Here is a 12,846-nt window from a genome sequence, read left to right as displayed (position 1 = left end):
CTTTTTTTCTGTCACAAGACTTACTAATGCAAACTGCCCGTGCTCACCCCTCGTCCCTGGGTTCATTCCCAGAACTATTTCTGTTGTTGAATCACTAATAAAATGAGCTATTGATGTTCCCTTTTCTACTGTCCTGTGCCTTCATTTTCACTTGGGTGCTCCAAAGCATCCTCCTGACCATATTTTCCAAAGCTCCTTCTTTCAGTTGTCCTCTGAGAAACATCACAGCAAAAGAATATAGAGCAGGATATTATCAAAGACAGCAAAACTTTTGACAATAGAAGTTCCCTCGTGGGATCTGCATCCCAGGGCCATAGAAAAAAAATCCCCCTCCCTTTTTTTTTTCTTCTGCAGTAATTATATGTTATGCTTTTCACAAGTACTTCAAAGTAATTCTCCATTGTTCTGTGACTCTGAACTTCAGCTCAGTGGGGTTTAGCATTTCAAAGAATCTCAAAGGGGATCTTAATTGCCCTCTTTTTTTTCTCCATTTCAAGAAAATCTCAAATCCACTAAACAAAATTTCCTTTTAGATCTCAGAATTTCCTGTTGTTGGAATCACAGAAAATTAAAGTATAAAAAATGCAGTCTGCTTTGTCCAATTTTATCTGAAGACCTCATTCGATCTCAGCTCCTACTATGCTAAGGAGACTCAAAAAGGCCTGAAAGACCAAGGCTCAGCTTTACCAATGACTCTACGAATTTCCACAAAATCAGCAAGACCCATGTTTCTGCTCACCTATTCTCAAAATACCCACTCGCGAATTAGAAAATCATTAACAATATACATCCCAATATACAACTGAGGATGTTTTAAGTTTAGCTTTGCAAAGAGAACTGTAAAAACTGTAAACCTCTAGGGTACAAAAAACCAGGGGAAAAATATAAAAATAGAGGTTTTGGTTATTCACTGAGCAAGGAACTGAGCAAGGACTGAAGCAAGGAATCCGAGCAGGTAGTAACTGCTGCGTACCCCAGACCCAGGTATTTTGTTTCCAGGTTTAATACGCAGTGTTAGTCAACCATAATCAGGGCCGGATCTTCTTGTTTCTCAAGAAACAAGATATGCTAGATCCCCTACCCTCAAGAATACTTGAAATAACTCCTCTCAGACTCCTGTAGTTAAAGAAAATTAACTCACTGCATGCAGTCCAACATCAGGCACAGCAGAGTAAGAAAATGTTGTTTAAATCTGCAACAAGTGGTACAGCAAATTCAAGCCCCTAAATGCAAACTAAAAATTATATTCCTGTTTTGATTTAAATTTGGAAAAATGAACTGCATTATTGACTTATCAGGGCTCTAATAATACTCTGGGGAGAACAGAGTAGTTCAGCTGAGGCCAGTACTAAGAGTTATTGCTAGCCTGGATGCCTGCTGCAAACGGCAATAAAGCATACACGTCCATGCGACATCCCAATCACCATTTTTATGAACATGTTCCTATTTATTAATAGTAGCTGCTCTAAATTCACTCAAGTTTTATGCCAGCTGCCAATTCTGGGTCTAGTACAAATTTGAGATATATTACAAGTAAGTTCAACTAGAAATGATGAAAATAAAAGGTGAGGAAAGAAGTGCAGCACATGCCAACAAGGCAAGTTCATTGCAGAAAAGTAAGAGGGCACCTGAGCGGACGTATATACCAATAATTCCCACAGCTTAGGTGAGTTCAACCAGTAAAGATGCTCAAGTGATGGAGAAAAAGGCATCAATCACAGAAATTAAAAAATGGCACCAGGGAAGCAAGGGTATTTCCCTCTTGCTGTTAAACTGAAATACCCTGTTCTCGGCCCTGAGACATTCCCAGCCACCTGTATATATATTTTATTAGCCTTTATTTGCAGCTCTTGGACCTCAGCAGAAGACACTCAAAAAAACAGTCACCAATTACACTGCAGACAAAAACAGCTAGAACATAATGTACATGGAAGGAACAGGCAGTATTCAAAGACTGAAATTTGTGAGCACTGTTCCCCACTTGATGACTTCAAGAAAAGGATGTAATACAATCACCTTCAGGTGCTGAGCAGTAAGCAGCATGATCACCAAACAGGAGGCTGATCTTGACAGGTAAGTTGTTTCATATTCAAAAAAAAATTTTTTTTTAAATCTGACAGCTATTTTGATGGTTGAAATAGTGGTATTAATAAGGATGGAAATTTGACAAAACTCGGTTTTGGATAAGCACTCATAACAGATGTAGTCTCAAAAATGTATGAGTTAAATGAAGACAGTCCAACGCAAGTTCAGATTTGGGTATTCTATACCCAAGTCTGCTTTCTGCTCTCTTAACACACTCTAGAGCAATCTAGAGTAACCTGCAAGTTTTCCTCCTTCTGGAGCACCTTCTTATCTGTCATCTACAAAGCATCACAAACTGCCTACTGATCATGCCTATAGAGAAGTGGCTGGCAGGACAGCAGAGTAAGGAAACATTGCTGGACCCCAAATCCCTTTAATAAAATTAATACTTCCTGGAAAAGAATATTTAAGGGAAGTGCTGCTTGAGAACATAAATTTTCACAGCCCAGTCTCAGAGACTTTAAAACAGAAGGTATTGATACTCTCATGTCTCCTTCCCATCTGCTTATCCAATATTAAATATGCATCCCACAAGTCAGGATGCAGTCAGCCCAATCCAAAAGAACGTCGATAGTTTACTTTTATTTATCAGCCAAGTACACGCATTTTGTAGAACGAATGACTAATATTTAAAGTAGTTCAACCTGTTCGGCCTGATTTGCAGCTTTCCGGGATAGTCATTACTTTCAGGAAGAAATTACAGTTCTTGTGAGGAAGGTACAGCGGCTAGTCCTTGTAATCCTTACCACACAACAGTTGTAAGGATTGAAGAATACCCACAAAAATGCCTTCTGACCGTACAGCACAACTGTAACAGCAAACCTCTCCAGCCAGGCAGGACTGGATTAACCAATAATTTAATCCTGCGAGTGCATTTATCAGTAAATCCATGAACACTTAGCTGGAGGTTAGAGGCAACCTGAGGAAAAATTCTGCTGCAATCTATCTCCCTCTACTAGCAAATGCAAAGATGCTATTTAACAGCAAGCCTGCCATTCCCAGAAATATGGCACTGAATGGAAACTTCATCAATTTGCTGGGGAGCACTGCCATATTACTCCAACTTTAAATAACAGCCTTACTTTTCAGTTACTCTTTATGGCTCTCAGTGTCAACAGTCTAAGAGCAGAAAGGATCCTACAGTGCAGAGCCATTTAGCAAGCTACCATCCTACCAGGGAGGACATGCAGGCAACTCCAGATCACCTGAGCATCGCAGCTTGTAAGGGCAGTGCTTTCTGATACAAGGAACAATTTTCAGACCCTGAACTTGAGACATTTTACACAGGTGCTCTGTCAGCACTGCAGTAATTCTGTCCCTTTACTGATACTTCACTAGGAAGGCATTAAAACACAAAGCACTCAAAATTGTGTTAGCCATTGCTGAAGCTCTTGGTAGAAACGAGTGACTAAATTTCCATCTACAGAGATACTAAACAGATGAATTTAAACCTCAGGAACTTTCATGTACTCGCCAGAAAGCATTTATTGTTTTAAGCCTCTAAAACATGGACTTGCTAGCTATTGAAACCTAATGTAGAGACAGTTTCAGACCTTCAGTTCTGTTGAAATATACTTATACTTCAAACCACTTGCAAAGCAGCACTAGAGACTGCTGAGAAACTGATTTCTTTCTTACCATTTTTTTGGAAAACAGGAATGGGACCAAGAGCTAGAAATACCATTAAAAATATGCACAGGGGTTGATGGTGTATGACAGGGTTAAAGTAAGGCCCCACTAGGTCAACTCTTCCTTATGAACCATCACCCAGGCCCAGAAACGTGCAACTGCAAAAAGCAGACACACATTTTCTGTGGTTTGGATAAGAATTGCGAGGGAAGCCACACACCTCCACTGGTGGGACTGGCTATAGAAATGGGTAAATCAAAGCCATTTACAAATTTGGAGCCTTTCTGATGGATTAGATTGGTGTTCCCTGCCTTGTTTGTGCTTATGGCTAGTCTGCTTCCAATCTTCTGCCTTCACCTCACTTTCTCATGTCCAGTTTCTTTCTATCAGCCTCACTGATAAGAGAGACCTCTTCTCCTTATCTATGCCCCTTCAGTGATCTCTACAATTTCTCTTCTCATTTATTTTACCCGCTTCTTACCATACCCAACTCCCACAAAATCCCATCACTGAACTATCCATGTTATTCCTCATTTGGCTTATGAACAATATCCTTCCTCCAACCTTTCACTCATTCTGCCTTTAGGGCAGGGACGTCTAATCCTATATGACTGTACCGAGGGCAAAAAAATTATTCCGAATGGGCTCTTTGGTTATACAATAATGAATATAACTGTCAGCAATAAAGTAATGACCATAGTCAAGCCAAAGACTGTACACGGCACAAGTGAAGATGCAGCAACAGAAGGTAGAAAATAAAAAATCATGGTAGTCTTTAGCCTACACTACCTTCTTAACTGCTACAACTCAGCTTGCTTGTACAGTGGGAGCAGTAAAAGCTGTAACTGTCCCCTGTAAGCAAAGAAATCAGATTTTGGCGTCCTTCACAAAGCAGAGGAAAGGAAGTTTGTGCAAACTTGCACAGCTAGAAATAGTTCTTTTCAAAGTATGTCAGTAAAAATAGATTTCATGCAAGTCTGTGCTAAAACAAAGGCTAATTAGCTACAACCACTTCTGCTTGAGGTCAAAAGAAGTTACACCTGGGATGATTTTAGCCTAGAAGGGACACACTTATTCAAGTGATTTTTTTTTAATTTAGGACACATAATATCACACCTTCATTCTTACTTGATGTTAAAGTGACAGGGCTAATAAAGCAAGCTATTTTGATAGGAGGACACAACATACTTGAAAAATAACACATCTGTATCTGCATTCTCTACCCCATGTAAAAGCCAAGATTGCTGTAACTTAAAGAAGTTAGTCCAATATTCTCCCATCGCTATTTCTGCGCAATTCTCCCTCCCCAACCTACATATATGGCAGTATTCTTGTCGATCAAGAGCCCCATCTGTTCCGTCTGACTACTTACACACAACAGCATTTTTATGAGATCTCAAGCAAATGCAGCTGATCAGTAAACACTGTTTCTGATTTTTTTTCATTCTTTCATAATTTGTTTTAATTCACAAACTCCCCACAGTCTCCTAGTCCTCAGCTGTCTACTTGCAGAGACATCCACAGCCAGGGTCCAGGAGCCTCAAGACTGCTGATACCTATAGCAGCTCGCTATGATTGTCAGTCAGGTGTTGTCAGAACCCTGCCTGGATTCAGAACTGAGAAATACTGAAGTTGAAATGATTTCGAGAAAATAAATAAATAAATAAATAAATAAATAAATCAGATTCACTGTGTCAACATTTTTTTCTCTCATTCTGCTTGGACAGAAAATTCCCATTTGCATCTTTAAGTAACCTACCAGCAAAAGTCCTATCAGCATAAACAGGACTTGAGCTCCTGCCTCGCTCGGATGCTTTGAAAAGCCATCTAAAGCACCAGCAATTCTGGCAATTCCTTTCAATGCAGTTATGCTCGGAGGGTAGGAACCAATTGTGCTGAAGTCTCAATCAAGACATTTGACTTGCACTCGATTGTGTTCAACTTCTTGTTCCAGCCCTTCACTGAAGCACTGCACTGAAAGGTCCATCAGCGTTGCAGTAAGGAGCACACCATGCCCCAAGAACCAGCCTGCACACATCTGATTGCAAGAGAAAGACTGAAATTTCCAAAGATTGACACAAAAAAGTCTGCTGTAAAGGAGCACAGCTTAAAAGCCACACGTGCAGGGTACTGCAATGCCCTGAACGCTGCCATTCTGTAACTGGGCGTGTGTCTGGCTTGCTTTCTGTTTTCTAACCTCTAGCCTCAAAACATAGGAAAAGCAGGCCAGGGAATTAAGATTAATTCTTCTCTTCAATATTCAATGCAAGGTATGTCCTTCCAGCATATCTTTTAAATATATATATATATTTAAAATCATATCTAGATAATACATCTGACAGCCCTCCAATTCAGCACTTCTTGCCAATGCTCCAAGTGAAAAAGGGCCCATTTGGGGTATGGTGCTAGTTTGGATGTTTTGAATTGCTCTACACAAGCCTCTCCTTCCTTTTCTCCCTCCTATGACTGCAGAAGTACCTACTTCAGGTTTGCTGCAATTAGATGATATGATCCTCCCCTCTTCAGCTTTTACTCCAACTCCTTTTAAATGCAAAGCCAGCCCCCCACCAACTCTTATGCCTCTGGTGGAATTAAATAGCTCTGTCTGTCCCCATCAGTTAAGAGGAATCTCTCTGCAAGGGTCCAAGCCCGGGAACAAGTTAGAGACAGTTCCTGGGGTTTAGCAGAAAGCTTCTAAAGAACCACATTTCTGCAGTGGAGGATTTAATAGCTCCAAGTCTGTAAAGATTTATATAGCTCCACAAAATGTCAGTATATTTGCAGCTATCATAGCAGAGATGATTAGCACTGTGCATATTAAACAAAGGGGTAGGGAAATCTGCTTTGCATATTTCTGACAGGCACACCAATTCCCACTGCTTTCCCAACACAGGATCTGCCCGGTTCATTTTATTTTGATTAAAATTAACACATTTCACTGATGACCTTTAAAGGAACGCTCGCCTCCAACTCATGAACACAGCATTGATCTACAGCACTTTGCCAGCAAAACAACGACCGTTCCTATACCACAAAAGCTACAGGCTCTAACATACATCAGTCCATAATGCTCCTGCTGACGTAAGGGGTGCGGAGATGCAAAATTTGCATTATCAGCTCATTTGTTGCATTCAGCAGCATGGGACATATTCTGCCAATTCACACAGGAAGGTTGCTCGAGTTAGAGGAAATTGCCATATAGCAATTCAACAGCCACAAAGCAGGTTACCTGAGTAGCAGCTAAGTAAATAAGCAAATGAAAAGATATGTAAGTTGTTATTACCATTGCTCCACAGACGATGAAAATGACCTTTGTTGAAAGGCTGGTTCAGAATAAGAAGGCAGAACTTCAGGTTTCCTGCAAGAAAAATGTTGATTCTTATTAGCAAGAATATTGATTTCCCCCCCGCTTCTTTATTTTGCCTTTTCCCTATTTAATTTTCATCCAAGAATCTTGAAGCAACTTCACTAATTTCCTTGCTTCTTAGCTTTCATCATTTACAGACAGAGAAGCTGCCGGAGCTTCATTAGGCACCTTTTACTTGATAGGCTTGCAGCAAAACCTTTTAATTTGGAAGAGATTGCTATCCACTCAAGGCCATCCTTGACAGGACCCCTCATCTATACAGTTCCCTTGTTTAATCTCCTGCTAGTTGCTGAGGTCTGGATACAACATTTATTGATATTAGCTCAGCCTTAGCCTCTATTAACAGGGGAGGCTGTGGCTGACGGAATTAAGTTGTCTCTAACCTAGGTTCAATAGTCCGTTCTCCCAGTGGCTGCAGGACTCCTGCTGACATCCTGGTTTATCCTGGTTTCTGCTCCTACACTTTCACATCATCTCAAAGCTTCGCACTGCGGCAGCCACATTACAAACACGGAACAAAAGGCCATGCCCAAGGAGCTTCAAATCAAAGGCAGTTGGGCCAAAAGCGAACTCTAGCCTCTTATTTGGGTGCTTACATACTTACAAATATAAAATATCTTAACACTAAAGGATTCAAGATATCCCAAACCTTGGTTTTAAAGAGAAAATACGACCTGGACATCTTATTAAGAGTTGTTTGTGCTGGGATTTGCATTATTTTACTCCCTAAATATCTTGCCTATCATACAGGAATACAGGTTTCCCCTGTATATAGCACTCGAAACTCTTGGGCAATCAGGTTAACCAAGCATTATTTGGTCACATGCAGGCATGGTAATTCAAAATAAATAAATAAAGGAGATCCTCTATCACTAAAAGGTTCTTTTAAAAGGACTCTGGGGCTTTTGAACATGGCAGAAAGTCATATGACACTACAAGGGAAAAATAAATGATCAAACTGATGTAATGAAGGTGCAGGAATGTTTTGGAATAGCAGGCTGGGGAAAAGACAGTAATTTAAAAATAACTAGCTGCTGGATAAAGTAGGATAAAAATGTTGGATAAATAGGAGACTAGGGCACCACTATTTTGCCCCTCACCTTCTGAATCATTTTGACCTTATCTACAGAAGCACTTCATGCCTTAGCTTTCTCATCCATAATTGGAGACAACAGCATTGGACTCCACTGTAATGTCAAGAGTTACACCACTAGAGACCTAGAGCATTTTTACTTGGATAAAATGCCTATGTGTTTACCACAAGCCTCTTGTGTGTGATCCTTAGTCGATTACCTTCCCTTGTGTTCCACATTTGCATCTTGGCCAATACGCTCCACACCTCTATTTAGCCCATGCATATCACATAATAGGGAAGATACCAACAGCAAATTTACCTAAAAAAGACTGGAAGTAAACAGAAATGGACAAAACCTTTTTCTTTGCTTACTCCAAACAGTTTTGCCTTGTCCTTGAACTTAGAGATAAAGGTGGAAAACAATACATTCCAACTAAGTACCAATTTCCAGCTGCCTCACAAAATGGGACCTCAGCAGCAGATCTGCTAATGATGGTTAAGTGAGAAAGGCTGCCAGCTCCTTATATTAAACATAATCACCCAGTGATGCCCTCCACTGAAAGTGCCTGCAAACATAGCAGGTTCTTTTATGGACAAAATAATACAAAGAGACACAGACACTGCAAACCTGCTGCAGCAGGCAAATCACAAAAAGCATTCCTGTGTTGCTTTAAACCTTAAGCCATATCAGCATATGGGAGAACAGCAGAATGTAGCTTTTTTAGCACATTAAGTGGCATCTCACTATATATTAAGACATATATTTGAGGATCAGGCCATGGCTGAGGATATCCACACTGAGATGTCAGAGGTCAGTTTTCAGAAATCACATCTCCAAGGGCTCACAGCAAGGTCTGTAGGAACAGTGAGTTTGTACTTGCTCAGCTGATGCAAAGGAGGAAAGCAGTGGATGCTTTCCTCCCCAGCATGTCAAAGTGGCAAAATACTAATTACTGTCTTTCCTGCTTCTAGAACAGGTAGCGAGCACTCCAGTCATTTCAAACAACTGCAATTAATGCATGATAAAATGCTATGATTAATGCTACCGAAACAAGCCTAAATGTCAATATTCTAATGCTGCTCACTGAACGAATATGAAGCTGCATAAAGGGTTCAGTCCTCCGTAGATGTAGAACAGTAATAAAACTGGACTGCAGTAATTTACAGTCATTGCCCTCAAAGCTATTAATAAATTGGGGCTCCTGGTGGCGAAGAAGACTGCATCAGTGGACAGAACATGCAGCATCCATCACTGAGAAAAACCGATGAGAGCTCACTTTGCCACTGCTTTGGGTACTCTACTGGCTATTCGCTTGAAAACAAACCTACTTAAAGGCCATTTATCTTTAAAAAGTCCCTAACGAATTAGGCAGCATCTATCTCATGGGCTGTCTGCCCATCCATTTTTCACCAAGATAATTAGTACCCTGACCCAGCCACTACCTGTGCTCTGCCGAAGCAGCAGGGAAAGGTACTCTGGAAGCAAGAACTCAGTCCAGGAGTTACCTGAGCCCCACGTACGGACATCTTGGCTGCTGAGGCTTCCGCTGGCCTCACTGCCTCGGGGGTAGAACAAGCCACACTCTTGCCCAGCCTCTGCCATTTTCAGTAACTTTCACTGTGCACTTTGCTCACTCTACAAAAGCTGCAAGGAAACTCAGCCATTTGCAGCACAAGAAGAAAAGAACAAATTCTTCCAAATAAAACCCTCAGCTTATTTTTAAGGCTTACGCTGACACAGAATGAACAAAGCAGAGCCCCCTAACCTAAGTTCTCTTGCAGATCTCAGTAGCAGAATCTGCCAGTGTCAAGCCTAACTTTTATGGACAGATGGGTCACGATAAAAAATTCCTCCATATATTTAATGAAGCCGTCTGCTTCCGCTCTTGCCCATGCATTCCTCTTGCTGCATTCCTTTGGGCATAACTTATGGCCCTACGCAGGAACAGATGCGTAACTACGTCAATACAGCTAAGGAAAACTCTTCACGCCACCACGCTCTTCTAAGGGCTCAAGGAAAAGTCCTCATCTTTCGACAATGTTGGCTCATTTTAATCTGGCAGAAGTTTTTTTTTTTTTTTTTTTTTTTTACCTTCCTAGGATTAGCTTATGATCAATACTACATGTTCTCACTGGGCTGGTCAGTGAATAACGTCTTCCTTTCCGAAAAACATCATTTTATTTCTCTTCTCCATTTCCAACTTTTACTTAGCCTCTTTGACTAAGCTTTCTTCCTGGTTGCTTATAAAGGATTTTAATCAAAGGTGTTGTGAACATCTATCCAAATGACAGCCCACGTAATGCCTTTATATCCCATTTCAACATTCTCGGAAGAATTTTAGTACATTTTAGAGGCACACGTTTCCTATGCTAAAAGCCTTCTTGGCTTCTCCATCATATTGTATTCATCTAGCTATTCTATAAATATTTATAATATCGTTATGCATTTTTTATTGATTTCCCTTTGTCACATGCCAGTCTTCAGGCTGTATGTCTGTCACAAATCATATTCAAGAGGCACATATATTTTTAAACACAACCTTTTGTCTGGCAGCCAGTATAATAATATATTCTCCTCCTTTGTTTCTTCTCAGCATTAGAATAATATTGTCAGAAGTTATTCTGCAGACTGCAACTTTCCTGGCTATTGTATTTTCCAAGCAGAAAAGAAGTTTTCATGACTTCCAGCAAAAAGCCCTGTGGAAAGATCACTGCTGTTCTTACTCTCAGTGCAGTGATGGAAGTGGTAGCACTCGATGGGTACACGTTGTGCTAAGATACTGGCCTGCCTTGGGGTGCAAATGCCAAAGAGAGGGCCTCAAGCACTGAAAAGGTCTCCTGCCAAGCCATACAACTCCTAGTTTAGTGCGTGCCCCAATAGCAGCCGTTCTTTACCGTCCCAGGGATCTATCTATGGGCCTTCTACAGAGAGAGGCAGGTTTAGTGTAGAGCAAGGAAGAAGAAAGAGATGTTTCATGTAGGGGAGAAGAGACTTCTGTGGCTAGCAAAATATTTCATTAGTGTGAAGCGGAAAGTTGCAAGAAGGAAGACGGCTATAACTTTCAGAGAATCTCCTCATTGGCAAAAATGCATCTACATAGTCAAGATATTAACCACATCTTTGCAAAAGATACTGCAGAGCTCTGGATCACTCATGTTTCTGATCAAATAGAGTCCAAGTACATGATGAGCTTTTGAGAAACTGGGAAAGAGTCCACTGAAAACTCCTTCCTATACAGGACAGCAAAAGGAAGTTCACACTGATGCTTTAAAATCACTCTACTTTTCATGCTTAAAAAGGGCAGGGGAGAGGGGGGGAAGAAAAAAAGGAAAAAAAGATGATTTAGATGATTTAGTTTCCAGTACCATAATTCAGAAAATTCCAACACCATGAACTAGGTTTTTTAAATGAACGGTCATTGCCTACTTATCAGTGTCAGATATGTGGGAAGGGATATGAATTTTTTCCACAATTCCAAAATAGCGACACAGATAAAAGACAGCTGAGCAAACAGTCTGCAGTTTTTCTGTTATGACAGTTAAGTTTCTTCTCCTGTACAAGAACTAGCAGTGAAGCCGCGATTCTAAAAATATCACAGAGAATCTATATTTAGAGGGAGCCTATCATAACCAACCCAAAAAAAATCATTTATGAAACCAGCAAACATCATAAAGCAACTTGTGTGCAGAACTCCAATGAGGATGGATCAGAGTATTCATACAGCTAAACAAGAAAAAGTTACTGAAACCCTACCTTAAATAGCTACCTTACTTTTTACCTCGAAGACTTTCATTAACATACTCTGTGGAATGAGAGACTTGGTTTGTGCATATTGGTAAGTGTGATTAAGTCAGAGAAAAGCTGGAATGGAAACTATTATCTTAAACCACCTTCCTTTTTACATCAAGCTCAGTTAGAAAAACACTACTGACTGCATCTCAAGCACTCTGGTTTTAAATCCAAGCAAGAGAAAGAAATGTGGAATGATATCTTCTGTGGCATCCGATAAGAGAAAGTGATTGCAGCATTGAATACACCAAAAGGAAATGTATTCTAACTGCAACCTCAGAAAGCTTCTTGGTAAAACAATTTGCTTTTTGCTATGCAAGACCTAGAACAACTAGCTGTTCCTTTGACTTTCATCAGCATTTTTATTTCAGTCATAATGCTCTGTTCATTCCATACACGACTTGAAAAAAAAATCCCAAACACTGAAGCAGAGTTTCCACTACAGAAATGAAAGCATATTGTCTATTTTACCCTCTTCCTTTTATGGAAAAAAGGGGAGGGGCAAAGAGGGGTCAAAGAGCGGAGGAGAAAGGAGAGAAGGGAGGGAAAAAAAGCATAATTATGAGAGAATGAGTCCATCAGACTTCTAAGCATCCCAAGCTGCCCCATAGGAGAAAACTGTCATTTTCTCAACTGAAGGTCTTTGGCAGTTTATTGATGATGGACACTATCCATGCTTATCTATTAGCAAGGAGCAAGGCACCGTAAGAGCAGATCTGCAAAGCGAAATTGTGGATGCTGCAGGGATCCTGCCTGCCGTCCATATGGTCAGGGAGAGAGGGAGGATGTCCAGGGGTTGGGGCTAGTCTTCTTCCCTGGACGAAATGCTGCTTAGCACATCATTCGTGCTCTTGGAGCACGTTTTGAGTTTTGTCCAAAAGCAAATTAGCCTGCTTGTTC

The 12,846-nt window shown here is 40.6% G+C and overlaps 1 protein-coding gene across 3 annotated transcripts in view; it reads right to left on the bottom strand.

The window, feature by feature from the left end:
• TPK1 (thiamin pyrophosphokinase 1) overlaps positions 1–12,846 on the bottom strand; it is a 264,754-nt gene that overhangs the window by 209,332 nt on the left and 42,576 nt on the right. For all 3 annotated transcript variants that reach the window (XM_088520866.1, XM_088520869.1, XM_088520868.1), the window contains exon 2: positions 6,998–7,072. In XM_088520866.1, the coding sequence (XP_088376992.1) occupies positions 6,998–7,072 (75 nt within the window). The remainder of the gene's footprint in view (positions 1–6,997; positions 7,073–12,846) is intronic.

This window comes from Tinamus guttatus, unplaced genomic scaffold (assembly GCF_059628265.1).
Source record: "Tinamus guttatus ecotype Peru unplaced genomic scaffold, ASM5962826v1 Tinamus_guttatus_pri_ptg000104l, whole genome shotgun sequence".
NCBI lineage: Eukaryota > Metazoa > Chordata > Aves > Tinamiformes > Tinamidae > Tinamus > Tinamus guttatus.
The sequence above is the reverse complement of the archived record's forward strand: the minus strand, read 5'-3'. Positions and strand labels throughout refer to the sequence as shown.